Here is a 25832-nt window from a genome sequence, read left to right as displayed (position 1 = left end):
GAGGATACCTCCAGCCCAAAGCATTCTGGATCATGCTGGCATCCTAGTAATAGTACTTTTAAGAACTAATGCCCTGAGGCCTTTTTCCGTTTCTGATTAAAATTCTTAACCTGTCCACGGTTGACTTGAGCTCTTAACTGCGAGCCCCTGCCTGCTTGCCTGCATGCTATAGAATGTAGAGACGCCTCAGCTTAAAAAGTTAGAAGCAGTATGTTTATCTTTCGCTCTAGGCCCTTCCCTGTCTGAAGGAGTACTTCTGGAGTTCCCCTTTCTAACATTCCACCTGCTGTTATCCTTTGATGGGATACATCACTGAGATGCCCATTAATGGATAACTTAGAGTCATCCTGATTATAAAGAAACATCGGTTGTATTTCTGTCTTTTTATAACCATTTTCTGTCATGTATACAGCCATCTTCACAGAGCCCAGTGATGACTGATTATTATTATAAGTTCATTAAAATGAACCACAGAAAAGACTTGGAATCCAGAATGTTCATATTAGTCACCACTAAATTGTAGCTTAGATCCTGGGGCAGGATGGGTGTCCAGCACTGTCAGCACTGACCAGCACTTATGTAACTAACATGTACAGGCTCTTTGGGCCTGTCCTAGCTCCACTCTGCAGTATATAATCTTCACTGTAGCCTCCTTGCCCTGAACTTAGCCTGTGACATAATCCGCTCATCTATACTTCCCTAGATTCTGAAAGTTTGATTTTCAAAAGTGACCTAGAACTCTAGTTCAATCTGGAGTATTCTCCAGATATCTAAGAGAATGAGATTTTCTTAATCTTGTCTGGCCTTTTGAGTGGCAAAAACCAAAAATAAAGATATTTTATTTTTGTATCCTGGAAGGGTACTATTTCTTTAAGGGGAGATTGGGATAAAAGAGAGACAGCTTTGTTGTCAGAAATGATTTACTCCTTCCCAAGATTTTGTCCTCATTAATTTTCTTAAAGCTGCCTGTCAGTTGATTAAAAGCTGCTTCCGCTGCAATTATCTTAAAGTTGACTTCTGAGATGTGGTACAAAGCATCTATCCTCAGAAAGTTCCTTTCTTCAGCACATTGTGGGAAAGAGGGGAGGGAGTAGGGGAGAATTCAGGGGTGTCTCGGATGCAGTTTGTCAGAGAAGGGATGGAGCAAGATAAAACATTAAAAATAACAGGAGAGCTACAATTAGTTTAGGTGAATTTTTCCATGACAGATCCTCTCAGGTAACTCTAATGATTTCTTTTCCTCATGGCCTCTTAGGAGAGTGCAGTCTATTCTGTGCGTCATTCTTTACGCTCAACAAAATTTTATTGAGTTCCTACAATGGGCCGGGTATTTTGTGAGGTTGGGGAGCACCATGCATAAGATGGACCTGGACCCTGCTCTCTTGCCACACAAACGGCTTCTCTTTTTTTCTTTCTTTTTTTTAAAGATTTTATTTAGACAGAGAGAAAGAGAATGCACAAGCAGGGGAAGAGGCAGAGGGAGAAGGAGAAACAGACTTCCCATGAAGCAGGGAGCCCCGACAGGGGGCTCGATCCCAGGATCCTGAGATCATGACCTGAGTGGAAGGCAGACGCTTAACCAACTGAGCCACCCCGGGGCTCCCACAACTGGCTTCTCGACAAGTCTTTGCACTGCTGCCTTCCCAACCTTCACTGCACGGGACACACAGGAGACACTCAGCATTTGTTCCAGGAATATGTGTCCCTTTGGGATCTTGTGTACTGTGTATTCCCCACACATGCATGAACACTCACGCCTGCTCACCAGCACCATCAGTGTGTTTAGCACATGTTGTGGTGATGGTGATTGAATGAAAGTATCAGGGAGATAATCCTTATGAAAATACGGAGTGTCCTTCTCATTTCACCATGCGCCCAATATCAGTTTCTTAGGGTGCTAGTCCTACCACTAAGACACAGTGAGAGATTCACGGGAGGTAGTTTCAAAAGCAAAAAGCAAAGCATTTTGTTTTTTCAAAATTGGTAGAGGAGAACCAATTCTTGCATTTGTAGAAGGTGAAAGCATTTTGATGTATTTTTAAGTATAAGTTACAAAGCATTTTAATGTTTAACCATCCTTAACACTCCTCTTCCAAAAATAAGTATCAACTAAAACATATTGAATGTGTTGGTATATATTGAAAACTCTCTTGTCCAAGGTAGATATCTAGAACAACTACTCATTTTGCCTTTTCCTTTGACATTTGTGAAGGCAAGTGTAGTTCAAGAACTTGTGCTATGTATGGACATGTGGGAACAGGAGGAAGTAATTATTTTAATGTAGGGGGGTTCTAGGAACATTAAGTGCCTCAGTATTTCATTTAGCACCAAAGTAGTTCCCTAAGCTGAAGGAACCTCTCTCCTTTGATCCTAATGGCCTGAGATGGCTTTTGGAAAGCATCAAGCCAATTAAAATAGAAAATTCTTATCCTCTGTCTCTGTGGGATCTCTTTGAGAGGAGTAGGTGAATAAGAGTTTACAGGTCTCAGAAAATCACAGGAGGTTGGCTAGAAATGACTTTAAGGCAGCAGATTATCCATGGCAGCTGAGGACAACATTTCCAAGAGTTAAGGAAAAAGGGGCATCTGGCTGGCTTGGTCAGTGGAGCACATGACTCGTGATCTCAGGGTCGTGAGTGAGTTCAAGCCCCATGTTGGGCCTAGAGCTTACTTTAAAAAAAAAAAAGTTTCAAAAAGAGCTATTTCTCCTCTTTTCCATTGGGGGAGTTTGGGTTTGGACAAGGGGTGTTCAGGCAGATTTGTTCCCACTCCAACTGAGTAAAGGAGAAAGGTAGGTGAGCTGGTGTTCTGATTCTTAGTTTTAAATGGTCACTTTAAAGTCAACGTCCTACAAGTTCTAAACTCCAAAGTAGAATGTAAGGAAGGCTTAGAGACAGTAAAAGAGCTTAAAATGTCTGAAAAACAATCAGATTTTCCGAGGGATGAAGAAACTTCAGTAATTCGTGAAACTAAGCAAATCAGCAGCTCGAAAGGAGGAAAAGATTGACTGACCAGAGTGCCTCCCGCCGCCTGCTCTGGGAAGCGTGCATTTCTCAGCCTCTGACAAGATGTGTAGCCATCCATTTCCAATGGAAAGGTCAGCTGTCTCTTAGCATCTGCTTTCCATTGATTTCTCCCTCTTCCCAGAGAGTTAATTTTCCTGTAGTAACCCTCTCTAAAAGCTTAAGGCCTCCCTGATTTCCATCATTACCGAGAAGGCATTTTTCCTCTTTGCATTTCCTTTCTTCCTCACAGCCCTCTTGGCTTGCACCTTCACTCGTGGCCCTTCCAGCCTCAGTTTCCAGTTGTCCCCTTCCTACCTCCAGCTTCCGTGGTCTTAGTTAAAACAGGGAAGCTCTGATGCGTGTGCTCGACCTCTTGGGGCTTCGGAGCCATTCCAGTTTTATAGATGATGAGATTCCCAAACCCGGACGTTTTTTTCTTTCAGCTTCTTATCTGAGCTGATCTAAACAGTGCAGTTTGCTGCTTGGACTAATGGTCTGAGCTTTAGTGATATGCAGCCGAAAAGAAAACACCTTGTTGAGGGCAGCAGTACATTTTTCCTCTAAATTTTAAAAGGGTGGAGAAGAAGGTTTCCCACTGAGCCCTCTGGTTGCCTCTCATTCTTTTCCTGTCCACCACTGAACAAGAAGCAAGACCCCTTTAGTTTTGATCTGGAAACTGTTTTCTTTTGGAGTACAGTAGATGGTCTTGGACCCCAGAAGTGGAAGAATGATTATCTTCTCTCGCTCCCTTGGAACCATGCAGATCTTGGTGACGTGACTCAGTCCCTGGTGATGTGCTGAGGCCCCTCTGAGCCTTCTTCTAGCATATTGATTCCAATTCCCTTCCTAGATGTTAGACAGAAATGAGAACAGTCTGCTTGGGGATAGGGGGGTTGCTGTCAGCATTTGTTATCCACCAGGGAGCAGCTGTAGCCAAGACAGGTAAAACCGGGACTCTGCCAACATGAGTCAGGAGCTGGGTTTTACATCCAGCCCCACAAAGGGTCCTCAGGTCCTGATAATCCTCGTCCAGTGTCATGGAATTTGGTGGTACAGTTTCATGGTGAAGAACAGAGAGCGGGATTTTTGGCAGGCCACCCAGCTTTGTCCTTGACAAGTGTTAAGGAAACCTTTACTTGAGATAAATATGGGGTGCCTTTAAGAGAAGGCCAGAGCTGTCCCTTAACACTATCTCAGATCTTCTTTCTTGTCAGTGCCAATGAACCTGGAGTTTACAGAGCCAGCTCTGGTCCCCACTGGTGTCTGTCAGGAGACTGCTCCCCAAGTCACTGGGTTGGAAAGACTGCTGGCCGAAACCCTCAATGGTATGGGAGTAGCCAGAGCTACCAAACCTCCTGTCTGCGTTGGGAAACTTGTTGAAACTTCTTGTCACTAGGGCTAATTGTGAGGGATATACCCCCCTCAGTGAGGCGCTTTGAGAGCTCCGGCCAGAGAATGGAATGGAAACTCCATCTCTGGGTGGTTCTGAAAACGGGCCAGGCTCTCATTCCTCCAGGCTCCGTTAGTTTCAGGCATGTGTGAAATCAGGAGTATTAGACTGGATGGCCTCTCAGGCATGTAAAGCTGAGTCCTACCCATCCTGCATGCCCTGTGCTCTCATTACCCACCCCTGTATGTTCTGCTCTCTTCTCCCTCCTTCCCACCCCCACATTAGAGTGTGATAAGCAAGCAGGTGCTTATCAGGCGTCCTGGAGGCCGCTGATCCTCATGTGGCATTTTCTGGCTTCCTGCCACAAAGCGGGATTTAGTTTAATGTGCACTTGGGAGTTTCCCTTTCAGTGGTGTTTAAGGACTTGACGGGTCCGGGACCGGGGGACTGCCATAGTCCAAGGACAAATCAGTGCCTTATGACTACTATTGCCATGAAGGTTGTGAGTATCTATGCAGCAAGGTCTGGGGGTCTCAGCCTTGAATGACCTCCCCAATTTATCTGACCTTGTCTCACCTGAGCTGGGTTGTCCGTCCTGCTGGTCGCTTGAGGGTTTTGTCTCCAAAGTCAGTTCTTGTACTTAGAAGCAAATTGATAGTATTTACTTGTTAATTGCTCTTCAGCAACTCTAAAAGGTAAATATGTGACATGTGAGAGGCTCGTTTGCTTCTTTACTGGTGTAGAACTTTTCTAGAAGAGTTTTGTTAGCTTTTCTTTGAGACTTCCATCAAAAAACTTGGCACAGGGCGCCTGGGTGGCTCAGTGGGTTAAGCTGCTGCCTTCGGCTCAGGTCATGATCTTAGGGTCCTGGGATCGAGTGCCGCGTCGGGCTCTCTGCTCAGAGAGGAGCCTGCTTCCTCCTCTCTCTCTCTCTCTCTGCCTGCCTCTCTGCCTACTTGTGATCTCTGTCTGTCAAATAAATAAATAAAATCTTTTAAAAAAAATTAAAAGATTTTATTTATTTATTTGACAGACAGAGATCACAAGTAGGCAGAGAGGCAAGCAGAGAGAGGAGGAAGCAGGCTCCCTGCTGAGCAGAGAGCCTGAGGCGGGGCTCTATCCCAGGACCCTGAGACCATGACCTGAGCCGAAGGCAGAGGCTTTAACCCACTGAGCCACCCAGGCGCCCGCATTGGGCTCTTTTTTAGTAGTCTCCTTGGTTAAACCAAAGATTCTTGCGTATTCTTACATTTGGAGTTGAGTCAAAAAGGGAGGGCACAGGAGGTTCTTAAAACAGCAGCCATGGGTCAATCTCATGCCTCAAAATAGGGCCAGTTCCTTATCTGTTAAGAGACCTCCAGCCTCAGGACCAGAGCAGGCCGCTCTGGTGGTGTGCCACAGGCTGCCCAGGCACAGTTCTCAGCACCACAGAGCCTGGGAAATTCTTCACAACAGGATTCTCTGTGTATGTGTCAGTATGTTGAGAACTCGTGCTGCCTGCTCTCCGCTCTATTCTAGAGCCTGTCCTGGTGAGGCCCTTTCAGGTAGATGCCCAGGGCACATGAACAAGCGTTCCCACATCCGGGGCTTATCACTTCACTTGTGAATGGGCAGTGGACCCTTTGTTCAATTTTTGCTTCCTGTCTTTCCTTTTTTTCTTTTAATTTTAAATCTCTCATCAGGATAATCTGAAAAGTAATAAGTACTATATCACCCTAAATTCATTTTTGAACATTACTCTCTAAACCACCATCGCATTTGGTCTTCCTTCCACCCACCCCCCACTCCTCCATCAGGGGGCAGGGAAAGGCAGATGTAGTTCATCCTTATTTTATAGATTAAAACCTGAAGAGGCGGGGCACCTGAGTGGCTCAGTTGTTAAGCATCTGCCTTCAGCTCAGGTCAGGATCCCAGGACCCTGGGATCGAGCCCTGCATTGGGCTCTCTGCTCGGCGGGAAGTCTGCTTCTCCCTCTCCCATTCCCCTTGTTTGTGTTCCCTCTCTCACTGTTTCTCTCTCTCTGTCAAATAAATAAAATCTTTCAAAAATAAATAAAATCTGAAGAGGCCAAAAGGAGAAACATTGACTAATACTCCAGTTTAGGGGCGCCTGGGCAGCTCAGTTGGTTAAGCATCTGCCTTCAGCTCAGGTCACAATCCCAGGGTCCTGGGATCAAGTTCCAAGTCAGGCTCCCTGCTCAGTAGGGAGTCTGCTTCTCGGTCTCCCATCTGTGATCTCTCTCACTTTTGTGTGCTCTCAAATAAATAAACAAATAAAATCTTTTTTTAAATAAATAAATAAATAAAACTCCAGTTTATAGATTCTTGGCTTCATCCTTTTCATAGACCCTAACAACCTTTTTTGAAGCCCCAAGATGCAGGTTCCTGGTAATGTTAGCAACAGTTACCATCTGTGAGCTTGTCCTGTGCCAGACATTTCTATACATCATGTCTTTTCATCTCTCCAGTTACTTGGTTGGTGGTGCATTCTCTCTCTCGTGCTCCCCCCCCCTATTTTTTTTTTTAAAGTAGGCTCCATGTCTAGCATGGAGCCCAATGTGGGGCTTGAACTCATAACCTTGAGCTGAGATCAAGAATCAAAAGCTTAGGGCGCCTGGGTGGCTCTGTGGGTTAATTAAGCCTCTACCTTCGGCTCAGGTCATGGTCTCAGGGTTCTAGGATCCAGCCCCGAATCAAGCTCTCTGCTCAGGAGGGAGTCTGCTTCACCCCTCTCCCTCTGCCTGCCTCTCTGCCTACTTGTGCTCTCTCTCTCTGTGTCAAATAAATAAATAAAATCTTTAAAAAAAAAAAAAAAAAAGATCAAATGCTTAACTGAGCCATGGAGGTGCCTCCAGTACTGTCTTTTTAAACTGAGATCTGGAGAAGTCACTGTTCTAGAAAAGAGGTGTCAGGACTCCAAACCAGGGCTTTCTAATTCGAAAGAAAGTCCGCATCCTTCATTCTCCCACGGCCCTGCCCCTGTCTCTGACTGAAGTTGCTGTGGAATGCTGGAATGCAGTGCAGCTCCGCGGCCGCCGGAGAGATCTGAGGCCGTCTTTCACCTCCGGTCCAAACCCCTTTTGCAGCTAAGCTGCCTCCTCAGAAAATAGTAGCTTTGGAAATAAGCTGACCATTGAAGGGGACTCTCTCCCTTGGAGAAATGGAAACAAGCTATTTAATGGTGATTTATATAAGCTAAAACGAAATCACGTACCTGTGTGTTCAAGATCCCCCTCTCCCCTGCTTCCTACATCTTAGTGCACCTTTTAGGTTTCCTTAACAATAGCAGTTTTAACATTGCTTTTAATTAGATGAATTAAGAATGTTCTCTGGTGTTATCACCCCCTCCCGCCCCCCTATCACCTTCAATTCCCCATTGCTGTGAGAGCTGTGATTGCCATGGTAACGGGACTCCCAGTTGAGCTTGGCTCTCACTGGTTTGTCTGGTCAGGGGAAAGTTAGGGGCAGGTCTTCCTGGTGAGCAGAGTTCTGACTGGCTTTCCAGGGGGTTGACTTAAAGCCATGAAATGAAAAGAGCTAAAAGACTAAAGAGAGCATGATGAGCAAGCTTCCTGCAGAAACGCCCAAGTGTGCCCCTAGTCTTGCTCGAGAGTGTTCTAGCCTTCCTCCTAAAGTAAGAGGACCCCAGCCTCCCCCTGCTACCCCAAGTTCGCCAGTATGTGTGAGAGACCTTCTTTCTTATCTGTGGTTAACTTGCTTCTGGCCATAGAAGGGACTTTGTTATTCTTGGTAACAAATTGTTTCTCCTCGAATTCTCTTTTCTTCCCTTTCTCCCCCACCCAGAGAGTTTTCAACGTCCTTTACCCCATGCCTGCCGACCAGCGGAGACATGTCAGCATCAACTCTGCCCGCTGGCTGCCCGAGCCAGGGCTTGGCCTGGCCTATGGTACCAACAAAGGAGACCTGGTGATCTGCCGACCAGAGTGAGTGGCCCAGGGTGGGCGGCAGTGAGGGTGGGAGGGGGTCATCCAGGCTGAGGATGGGAGTAATTGGCATCATCCGCGGGTCTGGCCGTGAGATGGGGTCTCGTAGGTGGGAAATCGAAGCTCTGCTAGAGCCTGCCTCATTCTCTGCGTCACTCTGTAAAGGGTCCTTTTTACTTAGGGCTGCTAGGGTTAGCTCTCCGTCCCAGAAATCTTCAAAAAACTGGTTTAGTTATTATGTCTTCATAAATCTAAAGCAGTGTTTTTTTCCTTTGTTTTCTCTTGTTCTCCGGTTCCCTAGTGATAGTAAAGTTTCCCTGCAGGCAAAGCATAGATATCAAAGGTTCTTTTCTAAACGCTTTTAGAAAAATTCAACAGGTGGTCTTGGGTTTGTGTAAATGCCACAGACGTAACTTAAGAAATAAAATTGGAAATAGAGTATTGTTAAAGCCCTAATTTGTCAGGCCACTGATCTCGCAGCCTGGCTCTGTGTCCTGCCTGTTTTCCTTTCTGCTTGCACTTCATAACAGTGAAGGCAAATTGAAAAGCTCCATTTAAATCAGAACACCTATTATCCGATCCTGAAGTAAGGGGTAGGAGGGAACACTTCTGTCGTAGGTCCTGATGACACCCCTTCCCCTTGTGGAGGACAGAGGTCTGTTCTTTCACTCGAGACCCTGGGAGTCAGCCAGGTCTGTCATCAATTCCCAGACCCAGCCAGGTGGGGCGCGTGAAGCTCTGTGCGTCAGTGCAGATCAGGCTGATTGCTGCCTGGGCCGCTGCGGGGTTCCAGCCGACTAAATGCCACTTCTGCCTCCAGGCCGTCCTAATGCTGTCCTCCACTTGGTGCGGAGTCTTCTCCAGGGGTGTTCTGCAGATCACAGAGCATGGCGTGACTGGTCTGGTAGGGTCTGTGGCTGTTGGAAGTGTCTGTGTTGCCTTTTGATAGGGCCTCTGGTGATTTTTTCCTAGGGTGTGTATTTGGGTCAGTTCTCATGCCTGGTAGGGGACTGAGCCTTGTCCGCTGAGCTAGGTCAGTGGCTCAGGAGAAAGGAAACCCTGTTCTAAGGGCAGCTCTTTCACTCTATCCTGCATTTTTGGAGCCCCTCCCAAGAGAGGCTGCCGTCTGAGACTGTGGTTCTGCCTACCACACTCTGCTCAGGCTCTGTGTCCAGAGGGCCCCTCTCACTAGCTCCTCGTGCCTTCCCAGAACCGAGCCTGCTTCTTTGACGACTGTGCCACTATTAGTCTCGGCACTGGCTCTGTCCGTTTCTGCCCTCCCCCTGGCCTGACCATAGTCCTGGGATCAGTCTGCTCTGAGCTCTTTCTTTTTTCCCAAAGCACATGAGACCGATTATCTTATCTCACCCTCTTAGGAGTTCGTAAGAGGACTCTGGTAGGCATCTTTTCCAAAACTGGCACAGAATTCTGGGCTATAATTTTATTCTTAACCAACACTGTAGTTACAGGCCTTTCTTTTCCTGTTTCTCCAAGACATCCTTCCTCAACATTATTGTCTCGTCTGTAGCTCCAGCCACTAAACCTTTGTCCCAGCCAAACTCCCAGCCCCCTCCCTTGTAAAAATGACCTGCTCCAACAGAGGCAGACTCTCTACCTCCAGTTCATCGTGGTGCCACAAAGGCTTATATGTCTGAAACCCCGGCCTCCGCACTTGCTGTGAGTCACGGACACCTCAGCCAAACATGAAGCTGGCTTTGGCCTCTCTTCTCTCTTTTCTGCCCATATGTTGTCTTCAACATCCAGCACCAGCAGGCTGGAGCCACCCTGGGCTGCCTGGGGAACGTAGCCGCAGGAACTCTGGCCTTTTCCAGGAGCAAGCGGGCACCGGCATTTGACACCGCGAACAGGGGCCCATTGCAGACCTAGTTGTGTTGGCCGTGTTGGCCCGAGAGAGAGCTAGCTTGCCCTGCCTGTGTGGGGTTGCTGTTTTTCCTGAATTGTTGGGTCATTCTGGCAAATGCCCTAAATCTCAGGGCTGCATATTTGAGGGAACCATGTAAATTAAGGCAGACATGACTTTGTCCTAACTTGTTCAGAGCTGCTCTGCTTCTCAGTCCCCTTCCTATCTGTGGGGTTTGGCTTCAGGCAGGGAAGACTGAGCAGTATTGAGGTAAAGACGGGAAGACTTATCCAAGGCCACCCAGCAGATCAGTGACAGAATTAGGTTCCCTGACTTTCTAATTCTGAGCTCTTCCCTACAGCTGGTTTTTTTTTTCTTTTTACCTTTTTTCTATCATGAGTAACTTTAAAATTCTGATAGAAACCATGTACGCTCTTCTACAGAAAAATACACCACAAGAACATCCGCGTAATTTCATAGCTCTCTTAAGACCTCAGGTAAAGCATGCAGCCCTAGATCATATTGAGACATTTAAGCAGGTCAAATGATTGACATGGAGGGAAATGAGAGAGGAGAAGGGAGAATGTTCACATCTTTTGAACAGTCTTTGGTGGTCTCTGGCCTAGAATAAGGAGAACCAGTGAATAGGGCAGGAGGAGCTCAGGGTTGTTGTCTCTCCAGTAGGCGGCTGCCTGAAGCTCCCCGCCCTTACCCTGGCGACAGGGCTCTCGCACACCTGTTCCCGAGGGCATAGCAGCTGGCCAGCCGGGGTTACAGCCCTCCCCCCAAGAACAGGTGCTTGTCTGCCTTCGTCTGCGGACACGGGCAGCTGCACCCCGCTTTGTGCTTTCTGTCTCCCTCTTGATTTCTCCTCCATTGTCCTAGCCTCCACACACTCTCCAAGCACAAAGACAGAGGTCACAAGCCCCTTGGGCATCTCTTGGTGGCACTAAAACCCCACTGACAGTAGAACAAGGCCTCAGGAAATACTCCCATCATTCTAGGGAACGAAATTCTGACGATAGGCGAGGAGACGAGCAGCTGGCCCCGTAGCGCGTGTGTGAAGCCTTTAGGGTGGCTGATAGCCGGGTCCCCCCACCCTTCCTAGCAGCAAGGCCCTCCTTTCTCCTTTGCTTTGCTCCCCCACCGGCCACTCCTCCCAAGCTGCTGCTGTGCTGGCTGACTGCCAGCCCAGCCAACACCCCCACCGATAACCACAGTGGGTGTGAAGTACCAGATTGATGTGAGGGGGTGCTTGCTCACTTCCGGCTTCATAGATCAGCCCTACAAATGGGGGGGAGGTGTTGCTGGGAAGACCACTGCTTCTCAGAGTCAGCTCTGAAGACAGAATTGAGGGACTCCTGCCAGAAGAAACTAGGTCGGGACTGTGGGGAATCTGGCCCCCTGGCTGAGTGTGGGACCCCTGACAGGGCCCCAGCTCTGTCCCTTAAGAGGACGCTACCGCTGTAAACAGTGATTGCAGTCAAGCATCACTGACCAAGGAAGAGAAAGGCACACCCTGAATCAGAAGGGGAGCCACAGAGACTTCATCTTTCCGGCTGTCCCATAGGAGCCAGGTGCCAGCTCTTTCCCACGTTGCAGAGAGAGTGGGGATAAATGCGTGTCCTTCTTTCAAAGAGACAGCCATGTAAGGGATAGACGAAAGATGTTCTCAAAGAGAATATTCCCTAGAAGTGGAGGAGTTCAGGATGAGTCGGTGGAACGTGCAGCTCTTGATCTTGGGTATGTGAGTTCGAGCCCCACTTTAGGTGTAGAGATTACTTAAAAATAAAATCTTAAAAAAAAAAAAAAAAAAAAAAAGTTGAGATGTTCAGAGCCATAATCTGCATGGGAGCATGGTCACCACTGAGGAAGCCAGGCCAGCTCTTAGCTAGGTTGAGGGAACTCAGAAGGTCCCAGCTGTGAGGGAGTCACTGAGCCCAGCCTGGCAGCACAGCCGCGGATGCTGCTGAAGGAAGCCTGGGATGCAGTGGAAGCAAGTCCCTTTGAAAAGGCTGGCCCTGCTCGGCCTTCCCGCGCTTCCTCATCCCTTCGTGTGTTTACGTGGCTTCCGGGAAGAACCCAGAGGCAACAGTGACTCATTGATCCTTACTAAGACTCAAGGAGAAAAGAGATGGTTGGGAGCATTCTTCAGCTTTTAGGCGGAAATCAGTGATACTGGGTATTGGAGGCTAAGAGTCTCAGTAGCCAGAGAGGGTGTCTTCATCTCTGATCCTTGTACAGTACCTGGAATTTTAACCAAACTTCCAAAAACATGAGCTTGTTGTCATCAAGCTGCTCTGACCACAGAAACAGGGCTCCAGTAGACCTGTTGATGGCGGGGGGCAGGGTGGTACGCAGTAAGGAGAGGGGCCGGCTGGAGCAGCACATCTGCCGGTCTCTGTCGTCGCCTTCTGCTTGGCCATCGACCTCATCACTGAATGTCCTGAACCCGCAGCTCTGAGCTGACCGTGCATGCTGCCCAACGGAAGGTGTTTGAGGGGACCCTTTGACCATCAGCATGACGCTACCACTGCCAGCACAGGGACTGGGGCCTTCAGGTGGCCTGTCTTCTAAGACCGGAAGGAAGGTTCCTGTCCACGCAGCACATGGCTCGGCGTAGGTCTAGTGTAGACGGTTTGTTGTCGCTCACCAGCCCTGGCTTGCAGGAGTTACAGAGGAGGGACTTGGCGGGGCCCCAGATGGTACTGCCACCTGTCAATAAATCTTGACAAGTTTGTAAATCAGAGGCTCCCTGGCAGCTAGCCTCACGTGGGGCCTCATGCAGCCAGGATTTGCTTAGCAAAAGCTGCAGTGATGGCTTTGTTTCGGGGGCCACTGCTGTTGACCTCTGGCCCTGTGCCTCTTCCCTCATGGAAGGTCCTCTCCCGTCTCCTGGGCTCTGCAGTGCCCCTGCTGTTCTCAGACAGCAGCCCCCCGTCCCCCCCCCCCCCCAAGAGAGCTGAATGCTCTGAGGAGGAAGGAGCTGCTTCTTTTTAAACAGACGGTCTGGAGAAGATCACACCAAAAACGCAGCCCTGTGGGTCCCCGGGGCTATCCGAGGGCGGTTAGACCGGAGCAGGGAAGGAAGAGCACCTGTGCTTGGCTGTGGCTCTTTTCCTCAAACACACTCGTGTGCCCCTTAGGTGAAGCCCAGTCCCCAGAATCTTCATGACCTTTGAGAGACAGATGCAGGGCTCTGGCCCAGGCCTGTTCCCTTTCACCTGCAGTAGCACACTGTCCTGACATGGGGTCCCTCGCCATCCAAGCCCTGTCAGGTGCCCATCCTGGCTAATCCTGACATCACTTGCCCCCGCAGAGGGCCTTTTCCTCATGACCCACTGACTTTAATTTTTCTGCTCTTCATTGAAGAAGTTCTGTCATTAAAGGAAGATGGCCGGGGGCTCTAGGTGAGAAAGTTGGCTTTTTTTGGAGCTTGTCTTAGCTCGGGCAGCCATTACAGAACACCACAGACTGAAGGTCTTAATCAACAGAAATTTATTTCCTCACAGTTCTGGAGGATGGAAGTCTGAGGGGAGGAGCCAGCAGGGCTGGGTTCTGGTGAGGGCTGTCTTCTCACTGTGTCCTCTCATGGTGGAGAAAGAGATCTCTTTCTTACTCTTCTTCTTTCTCTTTTTCTTCTTCTGTTTTTCTGAGATTTATTTTTAAATAGTCTCTACACCCAACGGGGGTCTCAAACCTCACAGCCCCACGATGGAGAGTTTCATGTTCCGCTGACTGAGCCAACCAGGCGCCCCACTTTCTTACTCTTCTTAGAAAGCCACAGTCCTTCTAGATTAGAGTCCCACCCTTCTGGCTTCATTTAATCTTAATTACCTCCTGAAGACCCTCTCTCCAGCTGCAGTCTCACCGGGGGATAGGCCTCCCATCTGTGGGTTTGGGGGGATACAGTTCAGTTCATGGCCCCGTTCCTCCAGCATGTGTGCACGCCCTGTCCCATTTAGGAGCAGAGCCGGCTGTTTAGAGTATCTCTTACAGTCTCCAGAGGGACACCAGGGTTTGGTTTGGGTTTTGTTTCTTGGGTTTTTTGTTTTGTTTTGTTTTTCAAAATTTATTTATTTGACAGACAGAGATCACAAGTAGGCAGAGAGGCTGAGAGAGAGAGAGAGAGAGGAGGAAGCAGGCTCCCCGCTGAGCAGAGCGCCCAATGCAGGGCTCGATCCCAGGACCCTGGAATCATGACCTTAGCCGAAGGCAGTGGCTTTAACCCACTGAGCCACCCAGGCACCCCTGGTTTTTGTTTTTAAGTGAGGTCTGCACCGAGCATGGGCCTCAGACTCACCACTTGGAGATCAAGAGTTGTGCGCTCTACTGACTGAGCCCGCCAGGTGCCCCAGGGACACGAGAGTTTGGACGGGATCAGACATCGCTTCCCCATCTCCTGTCCCCACCTTCACCACCAGCACCCCACGCTCAGCCACAGTGACTGTTAGGTAACCCCATTTCCAGGAAGGAATTCTTAAAGCAGTCTATGGATTGCTGCCTGGGGTGGCAGGCCATTGTAGAGACACGAGAAGCCAGTGCTTCCCTTCTGCTAGCGGGGCCCGTGTGAGATTAGAAGAAATGGCTTGGGGTGCCTGGGTGGCTCAGTGCGTTAAGGCCTCTGCCTTTGACTCAGGTCATGATCCCAGGGTCCTGGGATCAAGTCCTGCATCGGGCCCTCTGCTCCACAGGGAGCCTTCTTCCCTCTCTCTCTCTGCCTGCCTCTCTGCCTACTTGTGCTCTCTGTCTGTCAGATAAACAAATAAAATCTTAAAAAAAAAAAAAAAAAAAAGGAACAGCTTGATGGCCCATTCCAGGGAAAGGAGGAAGCAGGGCAAGGTTGGCAGCGGGAGAACTCCGAAGGGTAAGATGCCTCATTTTCCTTCCTTCCTGCCCCATGGCAGCAGGGAAGACCCAGTGGCAGGAGCCTGTGCTTTGTCCGCTTTGGAGGACGAAGCCTGGACTTTAGGCAGGGCTGGCTATGGCGCCCTGTCTCTCTAGGGCCTCCCTGGCCTCTCATTTGCCATCTTGGGTCCTTTCTTCATGCCTGAAGAATACTCAGCCCACTGCCTCTTCCTTAGCGCTCTCTTAGGCCCTCAGAGGAGCTGCGGAGGCATTCAGAGGCAGGAAGAGTCCCACTGCTACAAGCACTTGGGCTGTTGGAGAGTCAGCAGCATCACTCCAGTACGGAGCGTCCTGATGGGAATCTCTAGTCCTGGTCTCAGCTCAGCCCCTTGAGAGACTAGAGAGGACTTCCAGGCCACAGTCCACGAAGCCCGAGAGGTGTACGGAGTTCTGGCGGTTCTCTCTAATGCTCTCTCTACCTTTTCTCCTCCACCTTCCCCACCTGATTTTCAGGGCCCTAAACTCTGGTGTTGAGTACTACTGGGACCAGCTAAACGAGACTGTCTTCACAGTCCACTCCAGCAGCAGGAGCAGTGAAAGGCCTGGGTGAGTTTGGGAAGGAGGAGGGCACAGCCGCTGGAGGGAGGCCTGTCCCTTCCTCCTGTTTCTGACGGGCTCTCAGGCAGTGCTTCGGACCACTCCGGCCTCCCTCGCTGCCTCCTCAGCCACAGCGGCTCCTCTTTGATCTGCTTTATGCACTGAACTTTTGCAGTTTCATTTAAGAAAAGCATTCTGTGGCTAAGGAAGAGAACAAAAACCTCTGCGCTTAGAGTCTTGACTGAGAACAAACTAGGACATCCTGTGGCCCTTTCCCATCCTGGCCATGGTATCTGGGCACACTGTGAGGGGGAAGACAGAGCACTAGGGAGGGATGCTGACCCCAAGAAGTGTGCCTGTGGTCCACGGAGAATCTGTGGACAGTACTGCAGGTGATCAGGGCCTCGGGGAACAAGCTGCTCAGAGCTGTAGCCCAGGGACAGACCTTCCACAGGGGCCAGTTAGAGAGTAGAAGCCTGGTACTGATCCTCTTATCACTTAGTTTATTAATGAGGACTGGAACATTCTGACAAAAAGTGCTGGGTCAGTAATACACCTTGGGCATTCACTGCTTCCTAGAGGAATAACAAGGCACAGCTCGAGGAACAGTCTCCAGAAGCAGCTAGAAGGGAGTGGCTGGTGCCTGTCACAGAAGTCATGGGCTCCCTCTGCTTCCAGCTCCAGCTCTCCCAAGGGGTCAGTGCCTGGGAGATGCCCAACGGAAGAGGGATGCTAGCTTTTTGCCTGGGTCTTACTCATGGGTCAGCTTGAGCTGCCTGCCTTCAATGGTCTGCTGTGGGAAGACCCTGAAGGAGACCAGAAGGCTTTTCCTCTAACATGGAGATCCAGGGAAAGTTCCAAGATTCTAAACTAGAATCTTGTCGGCACATGGTTAGAAGGAAGGGAAAGCTGAGAGAGGAAAGGTCCCGCTGCTTACCCTTTGTCCCACGGACGTCAGCTGGTGGCTTCCTGCTTGTAAATAAGAGTCTTAAGATCAGCCCCCTTTACCTCCCCTGAAAGACGCTCCCTGTTTGAGGAAGTGATGGAACTAGCTGGTTTGCAAAACGGGGTGGTTCTGCAGCCTCCTCGCATCATCCCAGGCTTGGCCTGACCTGGAGGAGTGACCTGCCGTTGGGAGGGAGCCACAGGAGCACAGTTTGTCCTCGGAGCCTGCAGGCTGTGCTCCAGGGGGCTATGCAGGGTTGGTGGGGAGCAAGTAGAACTCGGCGAGGCGTGCTGTCCCAAGCGCTGCCTGACTTCCATCTGCCTTTCTCTCCCTAGAACCAGCAGAGCTACGTGGAGGACAGATAGAGATATGGGTCTGATGAATGCCATTGGACTGCAGCCCCGGAACCCCACCACCTCCGTGACCTCTCAGGGCACCCAGACTCTGGCCCTTCAGCTGCAGAATGCTGAAACACAGACGGAGAGGGAGCTGCAGGAGCCAGGGACAGCGGCTTCGGGCCCTGGTGAAGGTAAGCGTCACATAATTTTAGAGCACAGACACGACTGAGGGTCCTCTCAGCCCTCCTGGTCCCTCCGCAGAGACGGGGATGCCAAGAAAGGGCCCTCCCCTCTCAGGAGGAATGCCCTCTCACCTGCCTGGGGCGCATTCCCCTGGGGGCGTGAGGAGACTCCTCCGTGGGAACAGCGTTTCCCTGATCTGGGTCACTGTTTGCAGCAGGCCGAGCTGCTCCTGCAGCTCTGCTCGGCTCCCACCGAGTACCCTGACCGCCCTCTTCTGTCGGACTCGGAGGACCCAGGCTGATGTTCCAGAGAGAGCACACAGGAGGTGGCCTCGATGGAAAAGCCTGCGAGACAGACTCAGTGCCGCGGGCTCTTGTACCCGGGACAGGCACGCCAGGCCCTGGGCTTCTGGGGCCAGCTGTGACCACACCCACGGCTCCTTGCCATTCTGGCTGTGGTCAGCGTGCCAGCAGCCCCTTCCTTCACCTACCTCAGGTGTAGCTCGGCTGGCCTTGGCCCTGGCTCTGTGCTGGCCTCACGCTTCTGAGAGCCGATTAGCACTTCCCAGCGGTACAGCTTGGAGCCGCTTTGGAGTCTGTCGGCAGCTGTGCTGAGCAGGCTGTTCTCCCCCAGTCACTCCCCTTACCCCTGCCCCTGCCCCCTTGCCTGTCGGACCTTCAAACAAGGCAGCCGGACACAGCCGGACACAACATGCTTCAGGTCTGTGTGAGCCATTTACCACAAAAGGGCCACAGAAGGAAGAGCCGTCCGTGGTTTGAAGGAGGCAGAGTGACAGATCTGCCTGTGTCTCCCCAGGGAGCAGCTTTCTGTACAGTAGCCCCCCACAGGGCACTGTCCCTCTCCCCACTGTGAATGGAGATTTTTAAAAGTTGAGTCCTTTTTTTGGTTTGTGGCCCAGGCCGCATCCCTATCTGAGGCCCAGGCCTCTTCCTTGGTTCTGGCAAGTTTCCCAGGGCAGTTCCCTTCCCGTCCCCTCGCCACAGAGGACAGCAGCTGGCGGCGGCTCTCTTCGGCAGGTGTAGCCGTGTGGTGCCCGAGGGCAGCAGAGGGGCTCCTGCAGCTCGCCGCGGCGGTCTGGGGCCTGTGACCTTTGCCTGGAGCTCTGGACACCGCCCTTCCCAGCACCCCAGTCCCTTTCAGAAAGCCCCTCACCTAGGCAGAAGTGAGGGGGAAAGGATGGGTTGTGGGGACAGATGTCACTGGCCAGCTTCATCTCTCCTGGCACCAGGAGCCTTGTTCTGAGGTGCTTACCCCATCGAACCACTGGCTACTCCTGCCATGCTGGTAGCAAGGCAGGGGACCAGGAAGTAAGGGTCTCCTTAGGCGCACACGTCCCCTCTGGCCCACCTTCCCCATCCGGCAGGTGGGCCTCGAGGCTCCGCATACTGGAATCCGAACTCTCAGCCCTGCTCCTCTCTCTGTGTTGGCAAACCGGTGGCCACAGCTGCAGGAACATGTAGCGAAAATACATGTGAAGTTAGTGAAGTTCGCTGACCCTTCTCCTGGGCTTAGCTAGAAGGTGGGGCCCAGGTGGGTATCCCCTGCGCACCCCGACACGTCAGCGGCCCCGGTGGGTTCAGTGGGGGAAACGGCTCTGCGTGACTGATTCCCGTTTTGGGGCCGCCCCTCCCTTAGCCCTTTCCCCGTCAGTCAGCACAGAGGGTTTCCAGGCCACTCTTAATTTTCTGACTCAATAAAAATTGGATTAGTCTCCTTAGCTCCTTCTAGGACTTCCAGGAAGAGCCCTCCACGGAGCTTGTCCACCTTCAAAGTTTCCCATCACTCAGAAATGGAGGGGAGCATTCCCTGGGCTCACTCTTTGCTCCCCACACTGATACCATGCCTGCCGGGCATACAGTAGGCATTCAGGAACTTTGTGGAATGAATGGATTGAGTGAGGCAAAGGCCTGCCCCTGAACTTGGCTGCACTGCACTCCTCTCCTCTGACCGCTGGAGAAAGGTTGCCTAGGCCTCTTCTTGGCTGGTGAAGATGAGAGCCCCACCACAACAGCCTGGGCCCGGGACCAGGGAAAAGCAAAGGTGGAAAGCGAGGGGCTAGAAGGCCAGCGTGTTCCCTGAGGGCGGGAAGGGCAGCTCTTCCTTCTACTTGACCTCACTTCCCTCTTCTGGGCAATGAAAGCCCCAGAATTAAATGTAGTTTCAGGGCATTATGGGAACTTGCTTATCCCATCCTGGCCTCTGCATCTAGAATGTACCTTAGAACTTGCCAAGGAAAAGATGTCCTCTCAACAGTAACCCAATTTCCCATTTTTCAAAGACAAAAAGAAATGCTTTTGCTGGGGGTGGAGACAGCAGAATTAACTTCTATGGCCACCACTGCTCCTAGAGCTAATAGCTTGGATCCCCGGCCATGATTGCCTTTTCCCTCAGGCTCCAGTATGTTTTCTTCTTGAAGAATGTGCCAGCTGAAGAGTCAGCCTGGCTTGGAGTCCTGGAGGGAGAAGCACAGCTCACAGCTGTGTGCACCAGCCGAGAGGAAGCCATCCACGGACACAGCTGAACTTCTCCATCTAGTCTGTTTGAGCCCTGACTTTATGATTGATACTGTGTTAGGCACCATGAATCCAAAGGCATTGCAGAGAGAAGCAGATTCCGAGATGAAACCATTGCCTTTTCCTTCTAAAGCAAGTTTAGAAAGGAAACAAGCACTTAAGTACTTCTCATACAGCAGAGGGGTGACGTGTGACCAGATTTCACAGAGTACCTTAAGTCTGGAGCACCTGTGATCAGCCTGGGAGCCCTTTCATTCAGCCACACATTCACGAGACAGATGGATGCCAAGTGCAAGATCATGCATTAGACACCGGACCCAAAGATAAATAAAACTCAATCTGAGATCTTCGGGGACTTACAGCCCAGGAGGGAGATACGACAGCCACAAATAACACCTGTGGAAGGATGGATGGGGCACTGGGAGGGCTCAGGGAGGGAGCAGCCACTTCCTGCTGGGGTCCACAGAAGGCCAGGTGGGAGGGGTGGTATTTACATTGACCTTGACATTCCCAGGGTGTCCCCAGTGTGAGTGAGCAGGGACAGGCAGGCACACAGTGCCCCACACAGCAGCTTTGGTAAGAGCATTGGTGCAGGAAGGGGGGATGTTCTGGGAAGTGGCTAGGATGTGACCAGAGGGCCCTTAAATGCCCTGCTACGGTGTCTTGACAACTTTGAGAGCCCTTGGAGCTGCTGGGTTTTAAACAGATTAGGGACTTAACTAGAACTCAGTGAGTCTGAGCTTAATTAGAATGGTAATAGCAGCAGCGTGGAGGCTGGGTGGAAAGGGAAGAGGTAGGAAGCAAGAAGACCAGTCAGGACATAACAGCCACAGTCGTGGTGAGAGGTGACCCAGGCCAGAGCCATGGGAACAGCAGGAAAGCACAGGAGGGCCTCTCCGAGGAGCTGGCTGCAGCACTGCCCTTGGGGCACCCAGGCAGCCCTGTCCTGCCCCCGGAAGTGAGCTTCGTGAAAAGAGCTGATAGTTCACTAGGCACAGAGCCCAGCACAATGAGTTCCAATGCCAGCAGGCCTCGGGCCAGCCCCCTGCACATCCCAGACCCAGCTGGGGAGGCCCTCAGTGCACAGAGTTCTTGGAAAGCAGTGGGGGTGGCAGCGAGCACAGAGAGGTCCCCAGGGGGCCTCGCCAGCAGCCCTTTTGGCTTACAAGGTAGGAGCTGTGCCAGCACCACGGCCCTAGGTTGACCTTTCCTCTTACCCTCTGCCCTACCGTTGGAAGGCTTTGTCCCCTGAGAGAAGTGTCTTCCCTTCTGCCCTGGGAGTTGGTGCTGAGCTGTTTGAGGGGGAAGCAGGAAAGAGCGGCCGCCTTAGGGGTCGGGGGTGGATGGGTAGCGTTGATGGGGAGAAAAGCAAACTGCAGGCACGGAAGAGAAAGCTCAGGCAGAGTCTGCACTGCCTGGTGCTGGAGAGATGCACCTGGCGAAGGCCCATGGCATGCGGCTGCCAAGCACTAACCAGGAGGGAGAGATCTAATGGGGCCTCAGACACCATGAAGCTGTGAAACTGGCTGGCTGGAAATCCAGCTCTCACAAGGCAGGCAGAGAAAAGGGACTGGACAGGGAGGGAGCAAAAAAAGTCTTACAAAAATAGCTGTTGACAATAAGTACCCAAAAAAGAAAAACCCTCACCATCAGTGCCCCCAAATCTGCAAAATCTCAAACTGGCCAGCAAGTAGCCGAAGCAGATAAGTTGATAGGTAGTGCCAGTCCTGGCAGCCCACAGGTTTGGGTTGGCTGTGGGGCTAGCACAGGCGGAAGGACCTCAGGACAGAGCCCCACTCCTCCCAGACCCCAGGTTCATCAGCACAGCCGCCGCGGAGCGCCCACCGTGCCTGTTGTCTCATTTTCTCGGCCCGGCACTGTGCAAGGTGGACATTAAGGGACTTGTCCAAGGTCACACTGCTAGTACAGAACAGATTTGAGCAAGAGCCTCCCCTACTCCCACACAAGAGGGGTGGGGATGCCCAGGCCTTTGGGGAAGGAACAGAACCTTCTCTCCCTCCCTGGAGATGTGCACTGAAGCCTCAGGCCTGGGCAGTTGGCTGTCTCCAGGGAAGGATGAGGGTATGCGGCATCCTGCCCAAGCCAAGGAGAACAGTAAATGGGAAACAGCTTGGGAAATCTGGTGGTTTGGGGAAGAGAGGAGACAGAATGCCTTCTAGGGAACAGTTAAAAATCCAGTCTTCCTTGTGAGCTTTTAGGAAGTAAACAGAACAACACCGAGGGAAGACAGCACAGCTTTGAAATGAGGCTGAGCAGACTGTTTGCCTTCAGGCCGCACTCTGCAGGGCGCCCTCTCTTTCCACAGACCAGGCAGCACGCCCTCTCTCCAGGCTGGGTCCCCCAGTTACCCGGACAGGGAGAAGGCAAACAAAGCAAGCCATCTGTGACCACCCGGCCACCTTCATTCACGTAGTGACTAGCCTGCCACTTGTGCCGGAAGGGCTGAAGCCAAATGCCCGTTTTCTGGTCCGGCTCTGCCTCTTGACGGGCTGAGTGGCATTGGCCACCTCACGCCATCCTCCACCTCAGTTTTCCGACCAGTAGAACAAAAATGGGAATTAGGATCATTTGGGGAGTCTTGTCTAGCTTTCAAGTCTCTGACTGATTCTCCAAAGGAGTTGGACTCTCCTTTCTGCTTTTGGCGGAGAATCCCCCAGCTGCTCCTCACGGAGGCCTCCTTGCCTGTGTGGTCCTGGCCAGCTGCAAACTCCCTCTGTCCTGTGCTCCCTACCTTCCAGGCGAAGGCTCCGAGTCTGGTGCGAGCGGGGAAGACGCCCTCAGCAGGATCCAGCGGCTGATGGCGGAAGGGGGCATGACGGCCGTGGTGCAGCGTGAGCAGAGCACCACCATGGCCTCCATGGGCGGCTTCGGCAACAGCATCATCGTCAGCCACCGCATCCACCGCGGCTCCCAGACCGGCGCTGAGCCCGCAGCCACCCGCGCGTCCTCCCCCCGGCCCTCTGCCTCCCGGGGACTGCTTGCGGAGCCCGGGCAGCTGGCAGAGCCGGGCCTGAGCCCCCGGACAGCCTCCTGGGACCAGCCTAGTGCCCCAGGGCGGGAGCTGCCCCAGCCGCCCCTGCCGCCTTCCTCCCCGGTCCCCGCCCCTCTCCTCATTCCCAGCACTGAAGGACCAACCCTGCACTGCGACCTGACCAATAACAACCACCTTGCTGAAGGTGGTGGCAGCAGCAGAGGGGAGGCCGCGGGCCCCAGCAGGGAGCCACGGAACAGGTAGAGACCCATGTGTGCACTGGTGCTTCCCCTTGGAACCGCAGAGCAGAAACTGGACCTCACAGCTGACTGGGAACTGTCCACGCGGAAGAGCTGCGGGCTGCATCAGGGAACAGGAGCAAGAGGGGGGCCCCGAGTAAGGTCAGAGGCAGTGGGCTTGAGGCAGTTGAATGGGTGAGGCTTGCCTCGGGACTAGAACCTTCTGGAGGATCTGGAGCCCAGGGGAGCCATACTGCTGTGCTCCGTGTAAAGGGAGGAGAAAGTGGGTACCCTGCCATGAACCCCCTTTTCTCCCAGAAACATGGCTAAAGAGACTCACCCCTGGGCAGAGAGCCCAGAAGGGTGAACTGTCTTCCAGATCTGGGCCAAACCATCTGGGACAGTGGCCAGTGGGGCAGCTTTGCCCTGTCCCCCTGTTGCATGGGCAGAGCCACTAGGAGCCCAAGAGCAGGAGGAGCAGCCTGCCTCCCCCCCCCAGGAGCCACCTCCATCTCTGAGCCTTCCAGAGCTTCAGCCTCTCTTGATCTTACCCCACAGAGACCACAGTCGGGGGTCAGGCCAGGCTCCCCGATTCCTGAAGACAGGGACTTCCTGCACTTACTGATGGGGGACAACCATGGAGTGAAGGGGGCAGCCTGCTTGCCCGATGCAGGATGGGGTCAAGGGATGGTGGGCGGGTCCTCACTCAGGAGCTGGGGGGTGTAGGCTGGCCAGCCCCCGGGGCTTGTCCACCAGGCTCCTCTCTGCCTGCCCCCGGCCCTCAGAGTAGCACCTGTGGGTAGCAGGATTACATGAGCCCAGGCCAAAGCCAGCCCCAGGCTGGAGGAGGGGATGAGACTCCAGGTCAGAGTGTGAGGTCTCGGTCTGTGACTTAAGGTGTTGCATGTGGAATCTTGAACTGTACGTGTAGTTTCTAGTGGAGAAATCAAGGCTCTGATTATTTTGTTTTTAGTATGAAAATGTGATTTCTTTTCTGTTTGTAACTCATCATAGAAGCATTGTGGTGGGAGGAGAGGGGATAGTCTGACTGCTAATGAGGGAAACACCAAAGATCTACATCATTAAAATGATGACACGCCCCTCACCAGGCTCCTCTCTGTTTGTTTCCATGGAGGACGGAGGAGGGGGTGGTGATTGGGGGGTTGGGGGGAGAGGGGGCCACTGAACTCAGCGGGCCCAGGTTCTGTCATGCAGTTTCTGGTGCTGCTGTCCTATGTGGGGAGCCCTGTCTGTGGCCTCAGCAGAAGAAGCCAGTCAGGTATGGGCTGCCACGTGTGCGTGGTACCAGGGCTCTGCCCTGCCACCTCCTGCTTCCCCCAGGCTTGCTAAGGATTGGGGCAGCCTTAACAGTGATGGGGGCGGGGGTAGGTAGGAATGACAGAAAGGCCCTCATCCTGATTGCTTCCTATCCAGGACTGTAGGTCTGGAATGAAGGTGTGACTGTAACTGACCAAAAAGCTGGATCCTCGATGGTGCCTGGAAACCACCCATCATGGGTGTCTGGCCTGGCCAGGTGGGGGCCTGGGCTGGTCTACAGGCATCCCTCTAAGATGCCACTTGCTGGCTGCTCAAGTTCCCCTTTTATTTATTTATTTGACTGATAGAGATCACAGGTAGGCAGAGAGGAGGAAGCAGGCTCCCCGCTGAGCAGAGAGCCCGATGTGAAGCTCAATCCCAGGATCCTGAGCTGAAGGCAGAGGCTTTAACCCACTGAGCCGCCCAGGTGCCCCTCAAGTTCCCTTTTATTTTATGTCCTTGGTACAGTGGCTGAACGGCCTGCTGTGTAACTGTGGGCCTTGGCCACTTCTGAGTTTCAAGTCACTTAGAAAGTGGGAGGAGGATATTTGCCCCAACTCTTACAGAAGTATACAAGAAAACAGCCAGCCCAGGGGTTTTTGCCAGCAACAGCTATTTCTTTTTTTTTTTTTTTAAAGATTTTTATTTATTTATTTGATAGAGAGATCACAAGTAGGCAGAGAGGCAGGCAGAGAGAGAGGGGGAAGCAGGCTCCCCGCTGAGCAGGGAGCCCGATGCGGGGCTTGATCCCAGGACCCTGAGATCACGACCTGAGCTGAAGGCAGAGGCTTAAACCACTGAGCCACCCAGGTGCCCCACTATTTCTTTTTTTAAAGATTTTATTTATTAGAGCACAAGCATGAGTTGGGGAGGGGGCCGGAGGGGAAGGGGGAGAAGCAGGTTCCCTGCCGAACAGGGATCCCTGAGGTGGGGTTCGATCCCAGGACCCTGGGATCGTGACCTGAACCAAAGACAGATGCTCAACCGATGAGCCACGCAGGTGCCCAAGCAACGGCTATTTCTTGACTATCTCTTGTGTGTCCGACTCTGTCCCAGGTGCTCTGGAGCTTGTAGAATTACTCTCCCAACAGAGACAAAACCAAAAGTTTAAACAGGCAAGCAAGTAATACAGAACAATGTGTAGAACTATTACATAGTTACGAATGCTAGAATTTTCTGGAACATTATAACAATGGGTTCTGGAATAAGACACATCAGCCAGCTGTGTGACCTTGGGCAAGCCACTTGCCTTTTATCTGCTTCACTTTCCTGCCTTGTAGTAAGATGCAGAGCTTGTATTATGTAACCTCTTACAGTTACCTTGGAACTGTAATTTCATTTTAGGTCAGAGAGCACTGGAGTGGTTAGGGCGAGCCTTCTTTGAAGATGTGGGATTTGAATTACTCATTGAAGGGCAGAAGGATTGCCCCACTGCAGTCCCTGCCCTCTACCCACAAATCCCAACCCCCAGGGAGAGGAAGAATTCCTTGGTCTGACAGTAGGGACTATGAATTTGTTTAGTGTAAACCATGTGCCAAGGACTCAATGTGTATTATCTCTATCCTCATCACAGAAACCCTCCAAGGGTGCCTGGGTGGCTCAGTGGGTTAAGCCGCTGCCTTCGGCTCAGGTCGTGATCT

The 25832-nt window shown here is 51.9% G+C and overlaps 1 protein-coding gene across 7 annotated transcripts in view; it reads left to right on the top strand.

Annotated features, from left to right (window-relative positions):
• Nucleotides 1-23980, top strand: part of LOC132008252 (activating molecule in BECN1-regulated autophagy protein 1) — a 178324-nt gene extending 154344 nt beyond the window's left edge. For all 7 annotated transcript variants that reach the window (XM_059386774.1, XM_059386773.1, XM_059386775.1 and 4 more), the window contains 4 exons: nt 8198-8337; nt 15560-15652; nt 16925-17118; nt 22404-23980. In XM_059386774.1, coding sequence (XP_059242757.1) covers nt 8198-8337; nt 15560-15652; nt 16925-17118; nt 22404-22900 — 924 coding nt within the window. In that variant the 3' untranslated portion in view covers nt 22901-23980. The remainder of the gene's footprint in view (nt 1-8197; nt 8338-15559; nt 15653-16924; nt 17119-22403) is intronic.
• The last annotated feature ends 1852 nt before the right edge of the window (nt 23981-25832 follow it).

This window comes from Mustela nigripes, unplaced genomic scaffold (assembly GCF_022355385.1).
Source record: "Mustela nigripes isolate SB6536 unplaced genomic scaffold, MUSNIG.SB6536 HiC_scaffold_76, whole genome shotgun sequence".
Classification (NCBI taxonomy): Eukaryota; Metazoa; Chordata; class Mammalia; order Carnivora; family Mustelidae; genus Mustela; species Mustela nigripes.
The sequence above is the reverse complement of the archived record's forward strand: the minus strand, read 5'-3'. Positions and strand labels throughout refer to the sequence as shown.